At 43.3% G+C, this 17,493-nt stretch overlaps 1 protein-coding gene across 3 annotated transcripts in view; it reads right to left on the bottom strand.

Annotated features, from left to right (window-relative positions):
- Positions 1 to 17,493, bottom strand: part of PCGF3 (polycomb group ring finger 3) — a 711,906-nt gene that overhangs the window by 275,642 nt on the left and 418,771 nt on the right. For all 3 annotated transcript variants that reach the window (XM_030194352.1, XM_030194350.1, XM_030194353.1), the window contains one exon: positions 4,231 to 4,316. In XM_030194352.1, the coding sequence (XP_030050212.1) occupies positions 4,231 to 4,316 (86 nt within the window). The remainder of the gene's footprint in view (positions 1 to 4,230; positions 4,317 to 17,493) is intronic.

Here is a 17,493-nt window from a genome sequence, read left to right as displayed (position 1 = left end):
GAACAATTCAAAAGAAAAAAAAAAGGGGGAAAAACAATCCACTAGAAAGTAACTGAAAAATACGGGAGTTCAAAATACGTGGCAACTCTCTACTCTACAAACACTATAAACGCATGTCAATAACTGTTTGCAATATAGTTTTCAACTGTTATGGCAAACAGGCATCATACAAATGTAGAACAGGCTATTGGATCTCCTATAGCGCACAGCTATTCCAGATCTGGAGCTCACCAAGTTGTATTAATCATCTGCCTCAAACGCCTAATTATTATTTTTTTTAATTGGTAGAGTACTTAATCATAGATAAAACCAACAAAACAAAAAATAGAAAGCAGTGATCAAACTACTTAACTGAGCACAGAAGAGACAGTGTTGTGAAAAACATCAAGGCGGTGCACACAAGTAGTAGCTAGTAGTAAAACTAGTAGCATCTGTAGGGAAATTAGCATCTGAGGATAATGCAGAGGATAATGGCATTGTAACCACGTCCCTCACCAAGGCAAAAATGAATCTTAGGTGTATTCAGGGGTACTCCATTATTAGTCAGAACAGTTTGGGGAATCCTGCAGAGAAAAAGGTTGTACCTCTTGTTTAGAAAATTTCTGTGATAGCATTCAATGTGGAAACGAAAGGCTCGCTCGTCTTTCAAACTTTCTTTGATATTGTCACGACTGTGACTATATTCCATGCCGACACTTACCTGGCCCCCGGGTGACCGAGCTTTGTGGTTGCTGTGGACTGTTTTTTCCCTGTTTCTCAGACATCTTCCAGGTTCCATTCTAGTCCTGATGCTCCAGCACTCCAGACTTGCCCCGAGGTTTCTGTTGCCAAGCCTCACCTGTGACCTCATCTGTAATTGCCTTTATTAAGCACCTGGAAACTTTCAGGCTTCGCCTTTGCAACAAAGGTCTTCAGATGTGCTTTCATCTGTGAGTGCTTGTTGCTGTTCTAGCTCTGCTCGTTCTTGTTCTGTGTATCTTTAAGCTTCAGTTCCTTACTGTTTGTATCTAGCTGCTCTGTGTGGCTTTAAGCTTCAGTTCTTTACTGTTTGTATCTAGCTGCTCTGTGTGGCTTTAAACTTCAGTTCCTTACTGTTTGTATCTAGCTCCTCTGTGTGGCTTTAAGCTTCAGTTCCTTACTGCTTGTATGTAGCTGCCCTGTGTGTCTTTAAGCTCCAGTTCCTTACTGTTGTTATCTGCCTTGTTTGCCTTTAGTCCTAGCTTCGCTTTTGCTCCCTTCCTGTTTATATCACCCAGCTTCTGCCCTACCCTATTTGGGTCTGCTTAGTTCGAGAATCCTGAGTTCCACTCCAGTCAAGCCAAGTCTTCTCCAGCATTTGGTTCCAGTCCAGCCAAGCCAAGTCTGCCAAAGCATTTGGTTTCAGCTCAGCCAAGCCAAGTCTGTTCCAGCATCTGGTTCCAACTGAGCCAAGCCAAATCCGCTTCAGCGTTTGGTTCTAGTCCAGCTAAGCCAAGTCCGCTCCAGCATTTGGTTCCAGTCCAGCCAAGCGCGTTCCAGTGTTTGGTTCCAGTCCAGCTAAGCCAAGTCTGCTCCAGCATTTGGTTCCAGTCCAGCCAAGCGCGTTCCAGCGTTTGGTTCCAGTCCAGCCAAGCCAATTACGCTCCAGCATTTGGTTCCAGTCCAGCCAAGCCATGTCCATTCCAGCAGTTTGGGTGGTTTTCCTGCTGTTGCCGGTCTCTGGCAGCAGCACAAGGGCTCACTACTCCGTAACACCCGCAGTGGCATGACAGATTGCAAAGGCCATGAGCTCAGAAGAACCATCCGCTTTGCAGAGGCTTCATAAGCAGGCTGTGCAGATTGACCAACTTTTTAAACTCTTCAGAGATTGGACTGAACATGTAGATCAGCTACAGAGCGCTACGGAGAGTTATGGAAGAACGATTCCAGGATCTTGCAGCTTCCCGAATTCCAGTTTCAGTACCGACAGAAGCCCCAGTAATACCGGGGGTCCGTCTTCAGGCACCACCGAGATATGATGGTAATCCCAAGGGCTGTAGAGGTTTTCTCAATCAGTGTAGGATAATTTTTGAACTGCAGCCCCGAGTTTCCCTCCGATAGAGCCCGGATAGCTTATTTTATTTCTTTGCTGACCGGTCAAGCCTTAGCATGGGCCTCTCCGCTTTGGGAAACAGAAGACCCGGTGTTTTACAATTTTCATGGGTTCCTGGACCAGTTTAAATGAGTCTTTGAAGAGCCTGGGAAGGTTACTTCTGCAGCTTCTGTGCTCCTGGGATTAAAGCAAGGGACGCAGACCCTGGGCGATTACTCCATTAGGTTCCGCACTCTGGCGTCTGAACTGGCTTGGAACAACGAGAGTCTAGTCGCAACCTTCTGGCAGGGGTTGGCACCCCAAATTAAGGATAAGTTGGCTGGATGTGAGCTCCCGACCAGACTAGACGACCTGATTGGGCTCTGTAATATGATAGACATTCGATTTAAGGAGCGTAACCGTGAACGGCGCTCTACAGAAAAGATAGGCATCAAGAGAGTGAGTTTTCGGGATACACCACAGGATCCTAGCCCTTGGGGGGCTTCTCCTTTAGAGCCTGTAGAGCCTATGCAATTGGGTCGGACGTCATTCTCGATGCAAGAGAAGCAGAGGCATTGAACCCTTAACTTATGTTTGAATTGCGGTAATACAGGACATTATGCTGACCGGTGCCCGATTAAACCTGGACCCTCGGATCAGAGTCTGACCGCAGGCACTATAGTAGGCTTATCGTTTGGCTTACTTTGTAATCAAGTGTTAATACCAGCAGTGCTTGATTTAGACCAAAGAAAGGAGCATACTGAAGTCTTTTTGGATTCCGGGGCAGGTGGGAACTTTATAAATGAATCCCTGGTCCGTCAATTAAACATTCCTACATAAAAGTTACCCAAGACCATTCTGCTTCTCTCAGTCTATGGTAACACTCAAGGATACGTAAGCACACAAACGGTCCCGGTGCACCTGTGTATTGGTGACCACAAGGAAGATATTTCCCTATATGTCCTCCAGACAGCAGTGCAGCCCATCGTGCTGGGGTTACCTTGGCTATAGAGACACAATCCGACTCTAGACTGGGGAAGTGGTGAGATCACGGACTGGAGCAAGTCTTGTAGAGAATATTGTCTCGCTCCTACTGCTTGCAATACGGACGGTGAGCAGCAGGACCTAGATGCTGATGCGTGGACTGATATTAGTGACTCACAGTCTCAAGACTCTAATGCTTCTGCGGTTGTCCTGGCCACCACTTGTGTTCTACCCCAGACCAGACACCTTCAGGTTGAAGCCTGCACTACTTCCAAGACTAAGCTCCCCTCCAACGGAGGATTTAAGAAGACTCCGCAAAGTTTTGATTCTTATACCATGCCGGTAAGACAGGACCCTGGTTCCAGCTCAGCCAAGCCAAGTCCGCTCCAGTGTTTGGTTCCAGTCCAGCTAAGCCAAGTCCGCTCCAGCATTTGGTTCCAGTCCAGCTAAGCCAAGTCCGCTCCAGCATTTGGTTCCAGTCCAGCCGAGCCAAGTTCGTTCCAGCAGTTTGGGTGGTTTTCCTGCTGTTGCCAGTCTCTGGCAGCAGCCCAAGGGCTCACTACTCTGGAACACCCGCAGTGGCATGACAGGTATACAGAATTATTCACAGTATGGAAACCTTTATACCTACTACCATAAGTTTTTTCGTCTCTCCCTTTAAAAGATACAATGTAATAGAAGTCATTTAACTATACATTTTCAATCTCTAATGAACATAATGTAAGTGATTCTACTCTTCCATGTTCTCATACCAAGCTGCAAAAACATGGAATTTTCTATTTTTAAGTCTTAGATTAATCACAGATTACTTGAAGTTTAGAAAACTGTTAAAAACCTATCTGTTTAAATGATACCTGGATGTCCGATTTACCCTCGCTTTTGATTTTTACTTTTTAAATTTAACTCCAAGAACTGCTTAATTTTCCCTCGATTTTAAACCACACTGAACCACTTGCTTGGTGTTTGCGATATATAAATTAATGTACTGTATTGTATTTGCTGTAGATATTTTACCCTCCAATAGTTTTTTAAAGTAGTTATTAGTAAGTTGTTTTGATTTATTTGCTGGGCTGCCAGTTGCACAGATTGCTTAGCTTGAGGTGTAAGGACCATATGTTGAAGGGATTGTTCTGAGAAATAGAGTAGCACTGCCGCTTTAGTAGCCAGGAAGATAATGGTAGCTGAGGATCTCTTACCTGTTCATCACTTCTGTGATAGTCATGGTTGTCTTCTTGTTTCTCTTCTGTTTCCTTGTTTACATTGTCATCTGCTTTTGTATCACCTAAACATATAAAAGATAATGAAACAACAAATGGAGAAAATATGGAGGAAAAAAAATTAAAATGCACATCTACCATTTTTAAGCTATCCTTGCATTCTGCCTGGTGAACATCAATTCCACAATAAGCAAACTATTTAATGGTACAGTCAGAGTCTTTAAACATGATATAAATAAAATAAAATTTGCATTGAAAAAATCAGGGCACATCTATTTAGACACTGCAGTAATGTTACCATGAGTCTATAGAATACGTATTTATTGTTAAGTCCAAGCAAAGATTATGAATATGATACACTCAATGAAGTGACCATGCAGTCCTTATTTGCATAAGCTTTGGCTTGATTTATATATCAAATTTTGATTTATGTACCTTTCCCAACCCACAGTACTTAATATAGACCTGCTCAATCCTGTCCTAGTGATCCCACTTCCAGCTGAGTTTTCAAAGTATCCAAAATGAACATACAAGGGATATTTGTTATTGTAAACCACCATGATACTCTGTTAATGGTGGTATAACAAATGATTGAAACAAATAAATAAATAAATACATTGCCATCACCAGAGAATCAGTATATGCAAATTTAACTCATATATATGCATTACAGATATCTTGAAAACCTGATCATCAGGGCAGATCTAAGTTAAAAATTTATAATTATTACTATTGTCAACATAAGGATCTACTCACATGTGTTAATGCTCTCCGTGTTGGTTTACCTGATTACCTTTCTTCTCTCACAATCCCTTATTCTCCAGCAAGAGTTCTACGTCCTGTTAACAATCATTGTCTAACTGTCCCAAGTCCCAAATTTGAGCTTTTTTTCTTTCTTCACCTCAAGTCTGGAACAATCTTCTCCTTTCCCTCCACAGCAACACCCCTTTTAAAAAGTTTAAATCCGAACTCAAGACATGGCTGATCATACAGGCTTTCAGAATACCAGACACATAGGGCTGGCCAACTACCCTTTTTTTCCTTTTGTTTCTACCCCTTCTATATGATGTTATTATTTCCCCTCCACCAGTTCCCTTTCTTCATCTGTTCATCCTTGTCCCTCTAAGTGTGGGTGCATGCACTTTCCTATCAAACAAATAGAGTTCATTTTTCCTTCTCTTATATGTTTTTGATAGTATGTACACCACTTTGTCCTGCTTGGTCAGTTTAAGTGGTATAATAAACTATAAACATGCGTTAAGGCTTCAACACGTGTGAATGTTTGCATTAACATATTGTAGTCCAGAATAAGGGAACATATTAGGATAGCTAACACCATTACAGCCTTCTGGATACAAGGGATTTCTCTCGCCTAACAAATCTTCATTCGAGGATCATAATATGGGGAAGATGGGTGTAGGGAAATGGGAATAAGAGAGAGAATCAAGCCACAGGAGTTATTCTTTACAGTTTAGGACAGGATCAACCACATCTGAGCAATATTTTATACAGACATCTGTTACAATTTCTCACACTATGGGGTCTTTTACTAAAGCTTAGCTTGAGTTATCTGCAGCAGGGCCCACAGGAATAAAATGGGCTCTGTTGAAGATAATTCGAGCTAAGCTTTAGTAAAAGACCCCCCCCCCCCCCCCCCCCCCCCCGTGAGCTTTCAGTTGTTTCTTTAGAACGTCATTTCAAAGTAATATAGGCTTATAAAAAGCAATTGCAGAAATGCCAGTTTTATGAGGTACCTGCAAGAAGGGGCAAGATTTTTAAGTGAATTTAAGATTTATTACATTTAAAATTTTCATTAATATTTTGTTATTAAAGGGAAACCTTTTTAAATTAGTTTTATTTTTGTGTATATTTGCATTATCTGGTTGTGCTTTGTAACATACAGTATGCAGTCTTTGGCTTTGGGAATTGGAAACCTATATACAATTGGAGTAGGAATTAGGAGAGGCACAAAAAGTAAAGTGGAAGATGGGAGTGCCATGTAGGAATGCACATGCAGATGTGCTTTTCAAATCCACACACGTTAAGAATGCTGAGATGTGTCATGCTGAGTCAAAGTCCAGAGTCCAGACTAGATCGACTTCTCTTTCTCACTCCCACCATAGGAGTCAACTTTTCAAACTGACTGGGTGTGCTCAACTCAGCACACATTACCAAGTCTATAAAAAAAAAAGAAGCATGGTGGGTTCTGGCCAGGCTACCTTTAAATTTAGAGCACAAGTGGGACCAGGCTGCTGGCAACATTTAAAAAGGAGGTATAGAGCAGCTTTTAAACTAGAAACTGGGGGAAGGCCAACAGTCGCTCAAAAGTGGATGGTTCAGAACAAAAGGTATTTTTCAAAGATAGCAAAACAAGGAAGATAGGGCATCCCAATAGTGAGGTGGCAATAGAGACCATAGCAGACCAGGTATCTTTAAATAAAAAGCAAACAGATTTTCAAGATCACAAATTCACTGTCAACTGCTGAGCAAAATGCAAATACGAACAAGAAACAGTTTGAAATGTCTATATGCAAATGCCAGAAGCCTAAGAAATAAAATGGGAGTTAGAATATATTGCATATAATAGATATAATAGGCATCTCTGAGACCTGGTGGAAGGAGGACAACCAGTGGGACACTGTCATACCAGGACACAAATTATATCGCAGTGATAAGCTGGATCAAATTGGAGGAGGGGTTGCATTATATGTTAAGAAGGACCTTGAATCAAATAGACTAAAAATCTTGCAGGACAGGAAAAACATCTTAGAATCCCTATGGATTGAAATTCCATGCCTAAAGGTGAAAAGGATAGTGATAGGAGTGCACTACCATCCACCTGGTCAGGATGAACAGACAGAAGTAGAAATGTTATCAGAAATTAGGGAGGCTAACAAACTGGGGAACACAGTAATAATAGGTGATTTCAATTACCCCAAATTGACTTGGTAAATGTAACGTCAGGGTATGCTAGGGAGGTAAAATTCCATGATGAAATCAAGGACTGCTTAATGTAACAGCTGGTTCAGAAGCCAACAAGAGAAGGGAGGATTCCAGACCTAGTCCTTAGTGAAGCACATGATCTGCTACAGGAAGTAATAGTGCTGGGGCCACTTGATAACAGTGATCATAACATGATCAGATTTCATATAAGCTCTACAGTAAGTATACACAGGAATTACTTTAGCATTTAACATTCAAAAAATGTAACCATGATAAAATGAGAAGAATGGGGTTTAACATAAACAAAAAAACTCAGAGGAGCAGTTGCAAAGGTCAAAAATTTACATCAAGCTTGAATGCTATTGTCTATAATTTTTTAGCTATAAGCTATACAGTTTTACTGCAGGTATACTGCACTATTTCCCATCCCCCATCTCTTTTTTTCCTATCAGCCACATGAAGGAATTTCTGGCTGGTCACATGCTCTGATGGGGTCTCATGTTGCTAAGGCAATTCAGATAACTGGTATATCCTGTTATGAAAATAAGTTACTGAGAAGAGGTGTGGCAAGGACCAATTGCAAGCTTCCAACACATATGAAAGTCCCAATTACAAGTCTCCAGCCCATATGCAGCACCTATTATTATTATTAGCATTTGTATAGCGCTACCAGACGCACGCAGCGCTGAACACCTGATACAAAGAGACAGCCCTTGCTCAAAAGAGCTTACAATCTAAATAATACAGACAGACAAGACAGTTACGGGTGAGGGAAGTAATGGGTGAGAAGGGAGGAAGGGACAAGGGGAGGGCAATTGTAGCTAGGAGCCAAAAGCAGCAGTGAAAAGGTGGGTTTTCAGCATAGATTTGAAAACAGGTAAAGATGGAGCTAGACGTATAGGCCCAGGAAGTCTATTCCAGGCATAAGGTGCCGCGAGAGAAAAGGAGCGAAGCCTGGAGTTAGCAGTGGAGGAGAAGGAGGACGACAAGAGAGATTTGTCCAGTGAGCGGAGTTCACAGGGAGGAATGTAGGGAGAGATGAGAGTGGAGAGGTAATGGGGGGGGCTGCAGAGTGGATGCATTTAAAGGTCAGTACGAGAAGTTTAAACTGAATGCGGAAGCGGACAGGGAGCCAGTGAAGTGACTTGAGGAGCGGGCTAGTGTGGGTATAACGATTCTGGCAGAAAACAAGTCGTGCTGCAGAATTTTGGACAGATTGGAGAGGAGAGAGATGGCTGAGCGGAAGACCAGTGAGAAGTAAATTGTAATAGTCCAAGCGAGAGGCGACAAGGGTGTGGATAAGGGTTCTGGCAGCGTATTCAGAAAGGAAGGGGCGAATTTTGTAGATAAAGAAGCGACAGGTTTTGGTGATCTGTTGAATATGGGCAGAGAAGGAGAGAGAGGAATCAAAGATGACTCCAAGGTTACGAGTCAAGGAAACAGGGAGGATGTGAGAGCCATTAACAGAGATAGAGAAAGGTGGATGATCACAACAGCCTATAAAACTATGCTGCAGACAAAGGAACTCTGAAAAACTAGGCTTGGAGAGAGAGTTTCAGATCCGTCCAATGGCCTATGGTTTTTCCTGAGGGGGTTTTACTTCCCTCCCTTGATAGAAACTAATTCTCTGAAACGATGAATCTTTCTTTCATTTATTCTTTCTTTCTCTGCTTTCTCTCAGTTCTGTGCCTTTGTATGAGGAACAAACTTTCTTCCTCCTTTCTCTCTTCTTTATCTACTTAGTCTAATCCTATATAATAATTCTCACCTCCAACGTTCTAATGTGCCTGGGACCGTGGTTCCCTCGGAGGTGGTCTGCTAGGCAGTTTAGAATGCACTGACGTCAGTGATGTCACTGACAGCTGATTCCAAGACAAGGGGAGGAGTAGGGAAACACGCTCCACGTGTTTCCCTACTCCTCCCCCTGCCTGGGAAACAGCTGTCAGTGCCCCCCCCCCACTCTGCACAACACCCAAGCCCCTGCCCTGCAAAACCGTGAGCCAGGCAGGGGGAGGAGTAGGGAAACACGCTCCTCCCCCTGCCTACCAATCAGCTCTCAGAGGCCCCCCCCCTCGGCGCAACACCCAAGCACCTCCGCCCCGGCACAGCACCCAAGCCCCTCCGCCCCGGCACAGCACCCCAGCCCCTACCCCCCCCTCGATGCATCACCCAAGACCCTCCCCCCCCAGCGCATCAACAAAGCCCCTATCCCCCACCCTCTCGGGCACATCAACTCCCTCGCCACCCGCAGCCACCAATACTAACGCTGTCCAGCCGCTGCTGCTTCTCCTGTGGAGCAGCAGCGGCCGGTACAAAAAGAAAAAAGCCAAAAAAAGATTTTTAACCTGAAACGCGGCTCCGTAGACAGCCATCTGGCATTGGCTGTCGTCACTGCAGACGCTCCTCCTCTCCCCTCCACGTCACTGCCCCTGCAGGAAGACCCCGGAGGAGCGCAGTGACGTCAGAGGGGAGAGGAGGAGCGGCTGCAGAGATGACAGCCAATGCCAGATGGCTGTCTACGGAGCCGTGTTTCAGGTTTAAAATCTTTTTTTGGCTTTTTTCTTTTTGTACCGGCCGCTGCTGCTCAACAGGAGACGCAGCAGCGGCCGGACAGCATTAGTATTGATGGGGTTGATGTGCCCAAGGGGAGGGGGGGTAGGGGCTTGGGTGATACGCTGGGGGGGGGTAGGGGTTTGGGTGATGTGCCGGGGGGGGAGGGGAGGGTCGCTGGACATGGGTGGCTGCAGGGGGAGAGGAGGGTTGCTGGACATGGGTGGCTGCAGGTGGGGGCAGGGAAGAGGGAGGTGGGGAGGGGGTCCTGAGACCAAATGGGTGGCTGCAGGGGAGGGCAGGGGGAGAGGAGGGTTGTTGCACATGGGTGGCTGCAGGGGGGCAGGGGAGAGGAGGGTTGCTGGACATGGGTGGCTGCAGGGGGGGCAGGGGAAGAGGAGAGTCGCTGGACATGGGTGGCTGCAGGGGGAGCAAAGGAGAGAGGAGGGCCGCTGCACATGCGTGGCTGCAGGGGCAGAGGAGGGTTGGTGGGGAGGGGGCCCTGAGACCAGTTGGGTGGCTGTAGGGGGGGCAGGAGAGACAGGAATGATGCTGCGGGGGGGGGGGGGGGGGATTACCTTGCTAGCGCCCGTATCATTGCCTACCGAAACGGGCCTTTTATACTAGTTACTTATAATTACCAGAGGTACTGATGTTAGATTTTGTAAGTTTGTTATAACTTGAAACTGATGTCTGATGCTGTGATGGTGGGTGACTTAATGCTATCTAATTCCTGTATAATTTTTTCTAAAATATTTGATAAAATTCCTAAGTGTTTTAGCGAATAGCAAACAAAACTGCACAGCCGAGAACACTATTCAAAAATACCATCCTGGAAGCCGAGGCCAGATATATTCCATGCATTAAAAAAAGAAGGAAGAAAGGCCAAATGACAGCCGGGATGCTTAAAAAGTGAAGTAAAGGAAGCTATTAGAGCTTAAAAAAAAACAAACTTCCGAAAATGGAAAAATGATCTGAATGAAAATAATAGGAATGGCAAGTCAAATGCAAAGCCCTGATCAGGAAATCAAAGACAGACTTTAAAAAGAAGATTGCGTTGGAGGAAAGCACACATAGTAAAAACTTTTTTTTTTTTTTAAGGTAGATTAGAAGCAAGACCGGCAAAAGAATCAGTTGGATCACTAGATGACCAAGGGTAAAGAGGGGCACTCAGGGAAGACAAGGCCATACTGGAGAGATTAAATGAATTCTTTGCTTCACAGAGGAAGATGTGAGGGAGATATTGGTACCATTGCAAATGAGTCAGAGAAACTGAATCACATCTCTGTGAACCTGGAAGATGTAATGGGGCAATTTGACAAACTGAAGAGTAGCAAATCAACTGGACCAGATGGTGTACATCCCAGAGTACTGATAGAATTGAAAACTGAACTTGTGGAACTATTGTTAGTAAAATGTAATTTATCTTTAAAATCAAGCATGGAACCGGAAGATTGGAGGGTGACCAATGTAACACTGATTTTTTTAAAAGGGTTCTAGAGGTGATCCCAGAAACTCTGGACTGGTGATACCGACGTCGGTGCCAGGCAAAATGGTAAAGACTATTATAAAGAACAAAATTACAGAGTATATTCAAAAGCATGGATTAGTAAGACAAACGTAACATGGATTTAGTGAAGGGAAATCTTGTCTCACCAATCTACTACATTTCTTTGAAGGGGTGAACAAACATGTGGATAAAGGTGACCCGGTCGATACTGTGTATCTGGATTTCAAAAGGCGTTTGACACAGTACCTCATGAAAGACTCCTGAGGAAATTGGAAAGTCATGGGATAGGAGGTAGTGTTCTATCATGGAGTAAAAACTGATTAAAAGATAGAAAACAAAGAGTAGGGCTAAATGGTCAGTATTCCCAATGGAGAAGGGTAGATATTGGGGTAACGCAGGGGTCTGTACTAGGAGCACTGCTTTTTAATATATTTATAAATGATCTAGAGATAGGAATAAATAGTGAGGTAATTAAATTTGCTGACCATAGAAAGTTATTCAAAGTTGTTAAATCGCAAGAGGATTGTGAAAAATTGCAAGAGAACCTTACGAGATTGGGAGACTGGGCATCCAAATGACAGATGACGTTTAATGTGAGCAAGTGCAAAGTGATGTATGTGGGAAAGAGGAACTGGAACTATAGCTGCATGATGCAAGGTTCCCCATTAGGAGTCACCAATTAGAAAAAGGATCTAGGTGTCATTGTGATGGTACGTTGAAACCCTCTGCTCAGTTTGTAGAAGTAGCTAAGAAAGCAAATAGAATGTTAGGTATTATTAGTAACTAGTAAAAAGGCCTGTTTCTGACACAAATGAAATGGGCGCTAGCAAGGTTTTCCTCGGCTTCCCTGCAGCCACCCATGTCAGCGACCCTCCTCTCCCCCTGAGCCCACTGCAGCCACCCATGTCCAGCGACCCTCCTCTCTCCCCTGCCCCCCTCCAGCCACCCATGTCCAGTGACCCCCTGCCCCCCTCTAGCCACCCATGTCCAGCGACCCTCCTCTCTCCCCTGCCCCCCCTCCAGCCACCCATTTCCAGCGACCCTCCTCTCTCCCCTGCCCCCCTCCAGCCACCCATGTCCAGCGACCCTCCTCTGGACATAGATCAGCAGTGAGGCATGTTTTTTCCCCCCGGGTTCTGAAGTTGACATCATAATGGCCACGGTGATGTCAGCCTGATCTACGGAGCCTAGCAGACCAACTCTGAATGAGCCACGGTCCCAGGCAAAGTCAGAACGTTGGAGGTGATAATTATTATATAGGAAGGGAATGAAAAACAAAAAGGAAGAATTTATAATGCCTTTATATCGCTCCATGGTGCAACCACACCTCGAATATTGTGTGCAATTCTGGTCACCACATCTCAAAAAATATATAGTGGAATTAGAAAAGGTACAGAGAAGGGCGATGAAAATGACAAAGGGGATGATGAAACTTCCCTATGAGGAAAGGCTAAAGCAGCTAGGGCTCTTCAGCTTAGAGAAAAGACTGCTGAGCAGAGATATGATAGAGGTCTATAAAATAATGAGTGGAGTGGAACAGGTAGACATGAATTACTTGTTTACTTTTTCCAAAAATTCTAGGACTAGGGGGCATGCAATGAAGCTACAAAGTAGTAATTTTAAAACAAATCAGAGAGGGATTGACCGCCAAGGTGGAGAAACTTGATCTGCTACGAAAAGGAGCAACACAACAAAGGGGGTGTAGCATGATCAACATGATTCTTCCAAAAAGCCAAAGAGATGAGGTGAAGAGAAAAGTTCTTTATTTGTGATAAAGTAGGGCTTGACACGGCACTGTGTTTCTGCAACAGTGCCTGCTTCAGGAGTCTAAAAAGTACAATAAAAACTCATAAATACGGTAATCATGAGGCTATGGTGCAAAAAACATTAATTACATATAATGTGAAAATGTATAAAACTTGCAACACGAAGTTATAGTGAAAACAACAAGATTGCAAAACAAGCTATAAAATACCAAATTAGGTAATATTTTTCATCTTGTTGCCAAATTCATCTCCATGGCTTTCTGGAAAAGTCATGCTGATTACGCTACTCCCCATTTGTTATAAAACAAATCAGAGAAAATATTTCTTTACTCAACATGGAATTCGTTGCCAGAGAAAGTTATAAAAGGAGTTAGCTTAGCTGGGTTTCAAAAAGGTTTGGATAATTTCCTAAAAGGAAACTCCATAACTACTACTACTACTATTTAGCATTTCTGCAGCGCTGCACAAACATAGAAGAAAGACAGTCCCTGCTCAAACAGCTTACAATCTAGTAGACAAAAAATAAAGCAAACAAATCAATTAACGTGTAGAGGAAAGAAGAGAGAAGGGTAGGTGGAGGCGAGTGGATACAAGTGGTTACGAGTCAAAAGCAATGTTAAAGAGGTGGGCTTTCAATCTAGATTTAAAGATGGTCAAGGATGGGGCAAGACGTAGGGGCTCAGGAAGTCTATTCCAGGCCATAAGCCATTATTAGCATGGCATTGGGGAAAATTCACTGCTTATTTCTAGGATAAACACCATAAACTGTATTCTATTGTTTTGGGATCTTGCCAGGTACTTGTGACCTGGGTTGGCCACTGTTAGAAACAGGATAGGATACTGGGCTTGATGGACATTTAGTCTGTCCCAGTATGGCAAATGCTTATGTTCTTAGGTAGTGCACACAAAAGGAGAACTTGTGGGCAAAAGAAATGCTAGGGGAAGTGCTGAAAGTCTCACCAGTCTCTCTTCCTCCCCAACCCCATCTCGTGCCCCCAGTTTACCACCCTCCTTCTCAACCCCATCTTCACTTAAACTATACCTTTCAATCCATCCTGGCCTATCTATACAACCCATATTCTCCCTTTCCCAGATTGTCCTCAATAGTCTCTCTTCCTTACCTAACCTGCACACACCATACATTTTTCTTTTCTCCCAGACCATCACCACTTCTTTCTTAACCTCTCCCTGCTTTAATGTCTTCTTCCTCCTCTCCTCTTATTCTTTTTTCCCTCTTCCTTCTCCTTCCCTGCCCCTGAATTCCTCTCCTCCCATCTCCCCTGCAGGCTAGGCATACCCATCCCTCATGCTTCCTTAGCTAATTCATTTCACTTCTCAAATTTCTTTTTATTCCCACCCTTCCAGGCATGGATCACATTCCTATTTCTTCTTCCCAGAGCATCTCTATTCCCCGAATCCATCTATGTCTATTCATCTACAGTAGGCTCAGGTAGACAACATGTGGCACAGAAGCATCATCCTCACAATTGTTGCCCCTACAGAATTCTTTTGCTCCATTACAGCACTATGATGCTCCAGAAAAAAAGAAAAGAGGTGGAAAAAGAAAAAATGGAGGTGTCTCAAGAGAAAAGGCACTCCCAAAGCACTAATAAAGAAGCTCAAACCAGAAAGCTGTTGCTGCTAGGGGATTCCATTATCAGAGGCATTAACTTTCGAACACAGTTCAAGAGGCCCAACAAAGTGAAAGGCCTTCCAGGATCCTCAGCTACCAGGAGGTACCAGGCAAATACTGGCTATAATCACAGAAGAAATTAAGGAGTCTAACACTGATCTTATCCACCTGGGAACAAATGACCTGGCAAATACCCTATTAATTTATTTATGCATGTTATTTATTTAGTTATTTATTCATGCTTGTATCCCACAATTATCCAAAACAAGTTTTGGTTCAATGTGGCTTAAAGTTGATAATCAAGGATTGATTACAGTGTTGCTTTACAGTTACAAACTGTATTGGGATCATCAGAGACACGTTATAAAATTTCTTGAAGAGGTAAGTTTTCAGTTCTTTTCTGAACTGAAGATAGTCTGTAATGCTTCGTGTGATCTTGGAAATTGAGTTCCACCATTTGGAATCCAGGTAACCAAAACCAATTGTGTAGATGGTTTTGTAGATTGTGTTTCTGCATTTGGGTAGATATAGATAGTAAGTGCTGTCCTGCCAATTCCAACTGCGAAAACGGCCTGATTTGACAGTTTGTTGGCTTCCACCTTTCATTCAGCTGTTTATCACTGAAGATGTCAGGGAGTGAGCGGGTCGTTGTGCTAGATGCCATGGGAGCAGGAGTGGACAAATAAAGGAGCGGATTTCAACTCCATTTCCATCATGCAAGGTCATCTTGGTGTTTCCGGTCCATTTACATCTCTTCCAGTCGAAAGAGGTTCAGCCTACTCCAAGTATTCAATATATAACCTGAAGTCCTTTCTAACAACATATCTACAGACCATTTTAGACTCTCATCCTTTCCCTGTTTCTTCTATTCTATCTCATTTAATTGTAATCGTATCACCACTGATCTGGCGATAGCCTATCAGTACATTGTAAGCCACTTTGAGCCTGCAAAACTGTGGGGAAAAAGTGGGGTATAAATGTGCAAAAATAAATAAATAATTTATGGCATCCGGGTTTGCATTTCTTGGTGATATTTTGATCAGGTCTAGATGTAGTCAGGGGCCATTTAAAGTGCAGAGAGCTTTTTAGGAGCTATTAAAACCTTTGGTTCATACAGTAGCTTTTTCTGAAGTACAACCTACGTTTGGAAAGGGAGAGAAAAGTTTACAAAATACTGAGAACTTCAATAGGGGCTCAAAGCTTGGTATCATCAATAAGGTTTAAGGTACATAGGAGGATGGGGCAATACATGGAAAAACAAAGAATATGTTATAATGATGGGCTGCATATCACTGTAGCAGGAAAAAGAATCCTTGGAAACAAATTCAGACAATATGTTTCTAGGCATTTAAACTAGAAGGTGGGGATGGCATATGGATGCAGGTCACTTCCAGTGGCCACCCCCAGCAAAAGACAAGCTGTGACAATAGTAAAGAAAGCAATGTAAACAACAATGTTAGCAAATCACTTCTTACCAACAGAGTAAGAAGCAAGACTAAACAAAAAACTAAACAGATGAGACTGCCACTGAAATGTAGTTGGAAAGCAATGACCACAAGCGCTTCCAATCTAAGCAACAAAGTTCATGATCTGCAAGCCCTGATGTTAGAAGCAGACTTAGATATTGTAGCTATCATAGAGACATGGTTCAATGATTCCCATGAATGGGATACAAACATACTGAGCTATAATCTATTTAGGAAGGACAGAAATGGTCAAAAAGGTGGAGTAATTTTATATGTCAGAAACAATATCAAAGCAACCGAAATGCAGGGGGCCTGGGGAAAGGAAGAAGCAATATGGATCACCTTGAAAAAAAGAAGATGGAACCTTTGTCCACATGGTTTTGTCTACAGACCTCCAACACAATCAGAGCAACTAGATAAAGATCTGGTTACAGTTATCCAAAAGTTGGGAAGGAATGGGGAGGTGCTGTTGCCGAGAAACTTCAACCTGTTGGATGAAGATTGGAAAGTTCCATCTGTGGAATTGGAAATAAGTAGAGATATTGTGGATGCCTTTCAAAATGCTCTGCTCAGACAATGGTGGCAGAACCCACAAGGGAATGAGTGATGCTGGATCTGGTGCTCACAAATGAGGGAAAGCGTGTCTAATGTCTGAGTGGGTACTCACCTGGGTAGTAGTGATCAGTTTGATATAACAGCTAAAGTGGAGGACAGCCAAATAAAACTCAGTCCCAGATTTCAAACATGCTGACTTTAGTAAAATGGGGGAGTACCTGAAGAAAGAGATGATGGGTGTAGGAGGACATATGGAGCAGTGGGAAAGACAACGGTCCAGGCTGAAAGGAGCTATAAATATGGCTACTGACCTTTACGTGAGGAAAATAAATAAAAACAAGAGAAAAGGGAAACAGAAATGGTTCTCCAAACAAGTGGCTGATAAAATAAAAACAAAAGAGTTGGCATTCATGAAATAGAAAAACTGAAGAGCAGGAACACAGAAAGGAATACCGGATGAAACTGAAAGAAGCCAAGTAGAAGAACAAATGGCTAGAAATTTAAGAAGGGGAGAGAAGAATTTTTGCAGGTATATTAGTGAGAGGAGGAAGGCTAAAAATGGAATTGTGGCATAAAGATGAGATGCTGTGAACCACTATGTGGAGAATGAGGAGGAAAAAGTGAACGTGCTCAACAAATACTTCTGTTTTGTGTTCATGAAGAAATTTTATTTTTATTTATTTACTTTTGTTACATTTGTACCCCACGCTTTCCCACTCATGGCAGGCTCAATGTGGCAGGCATGGAGGGTTAAGTGACTTGCCCAGAGTCACAAGGAGCTGCCTGTGCCGGGAATCGAACTCAGTTCCTCAGTTCCCC

The sequence above is a fragment of the Microcaecilia unicolor genome, chromosome 2 (genome assembly GCF_901765095.1).
Source record: "Microcaecilia unicolor chromosome 2, aMicUni1.1, whole genome shotgun sequence".
In the NCBI taxonomy this organism is placed as follows: Eukaryota; Metazoa; Chordata; class Amphibia; order Gymnophiona; family Siphonopidae; genus Microcaecilia; species Microcaecilia unicolor.
This window is presented reverse-complemented; position numbering and strand designations above follow the sequence as displayed.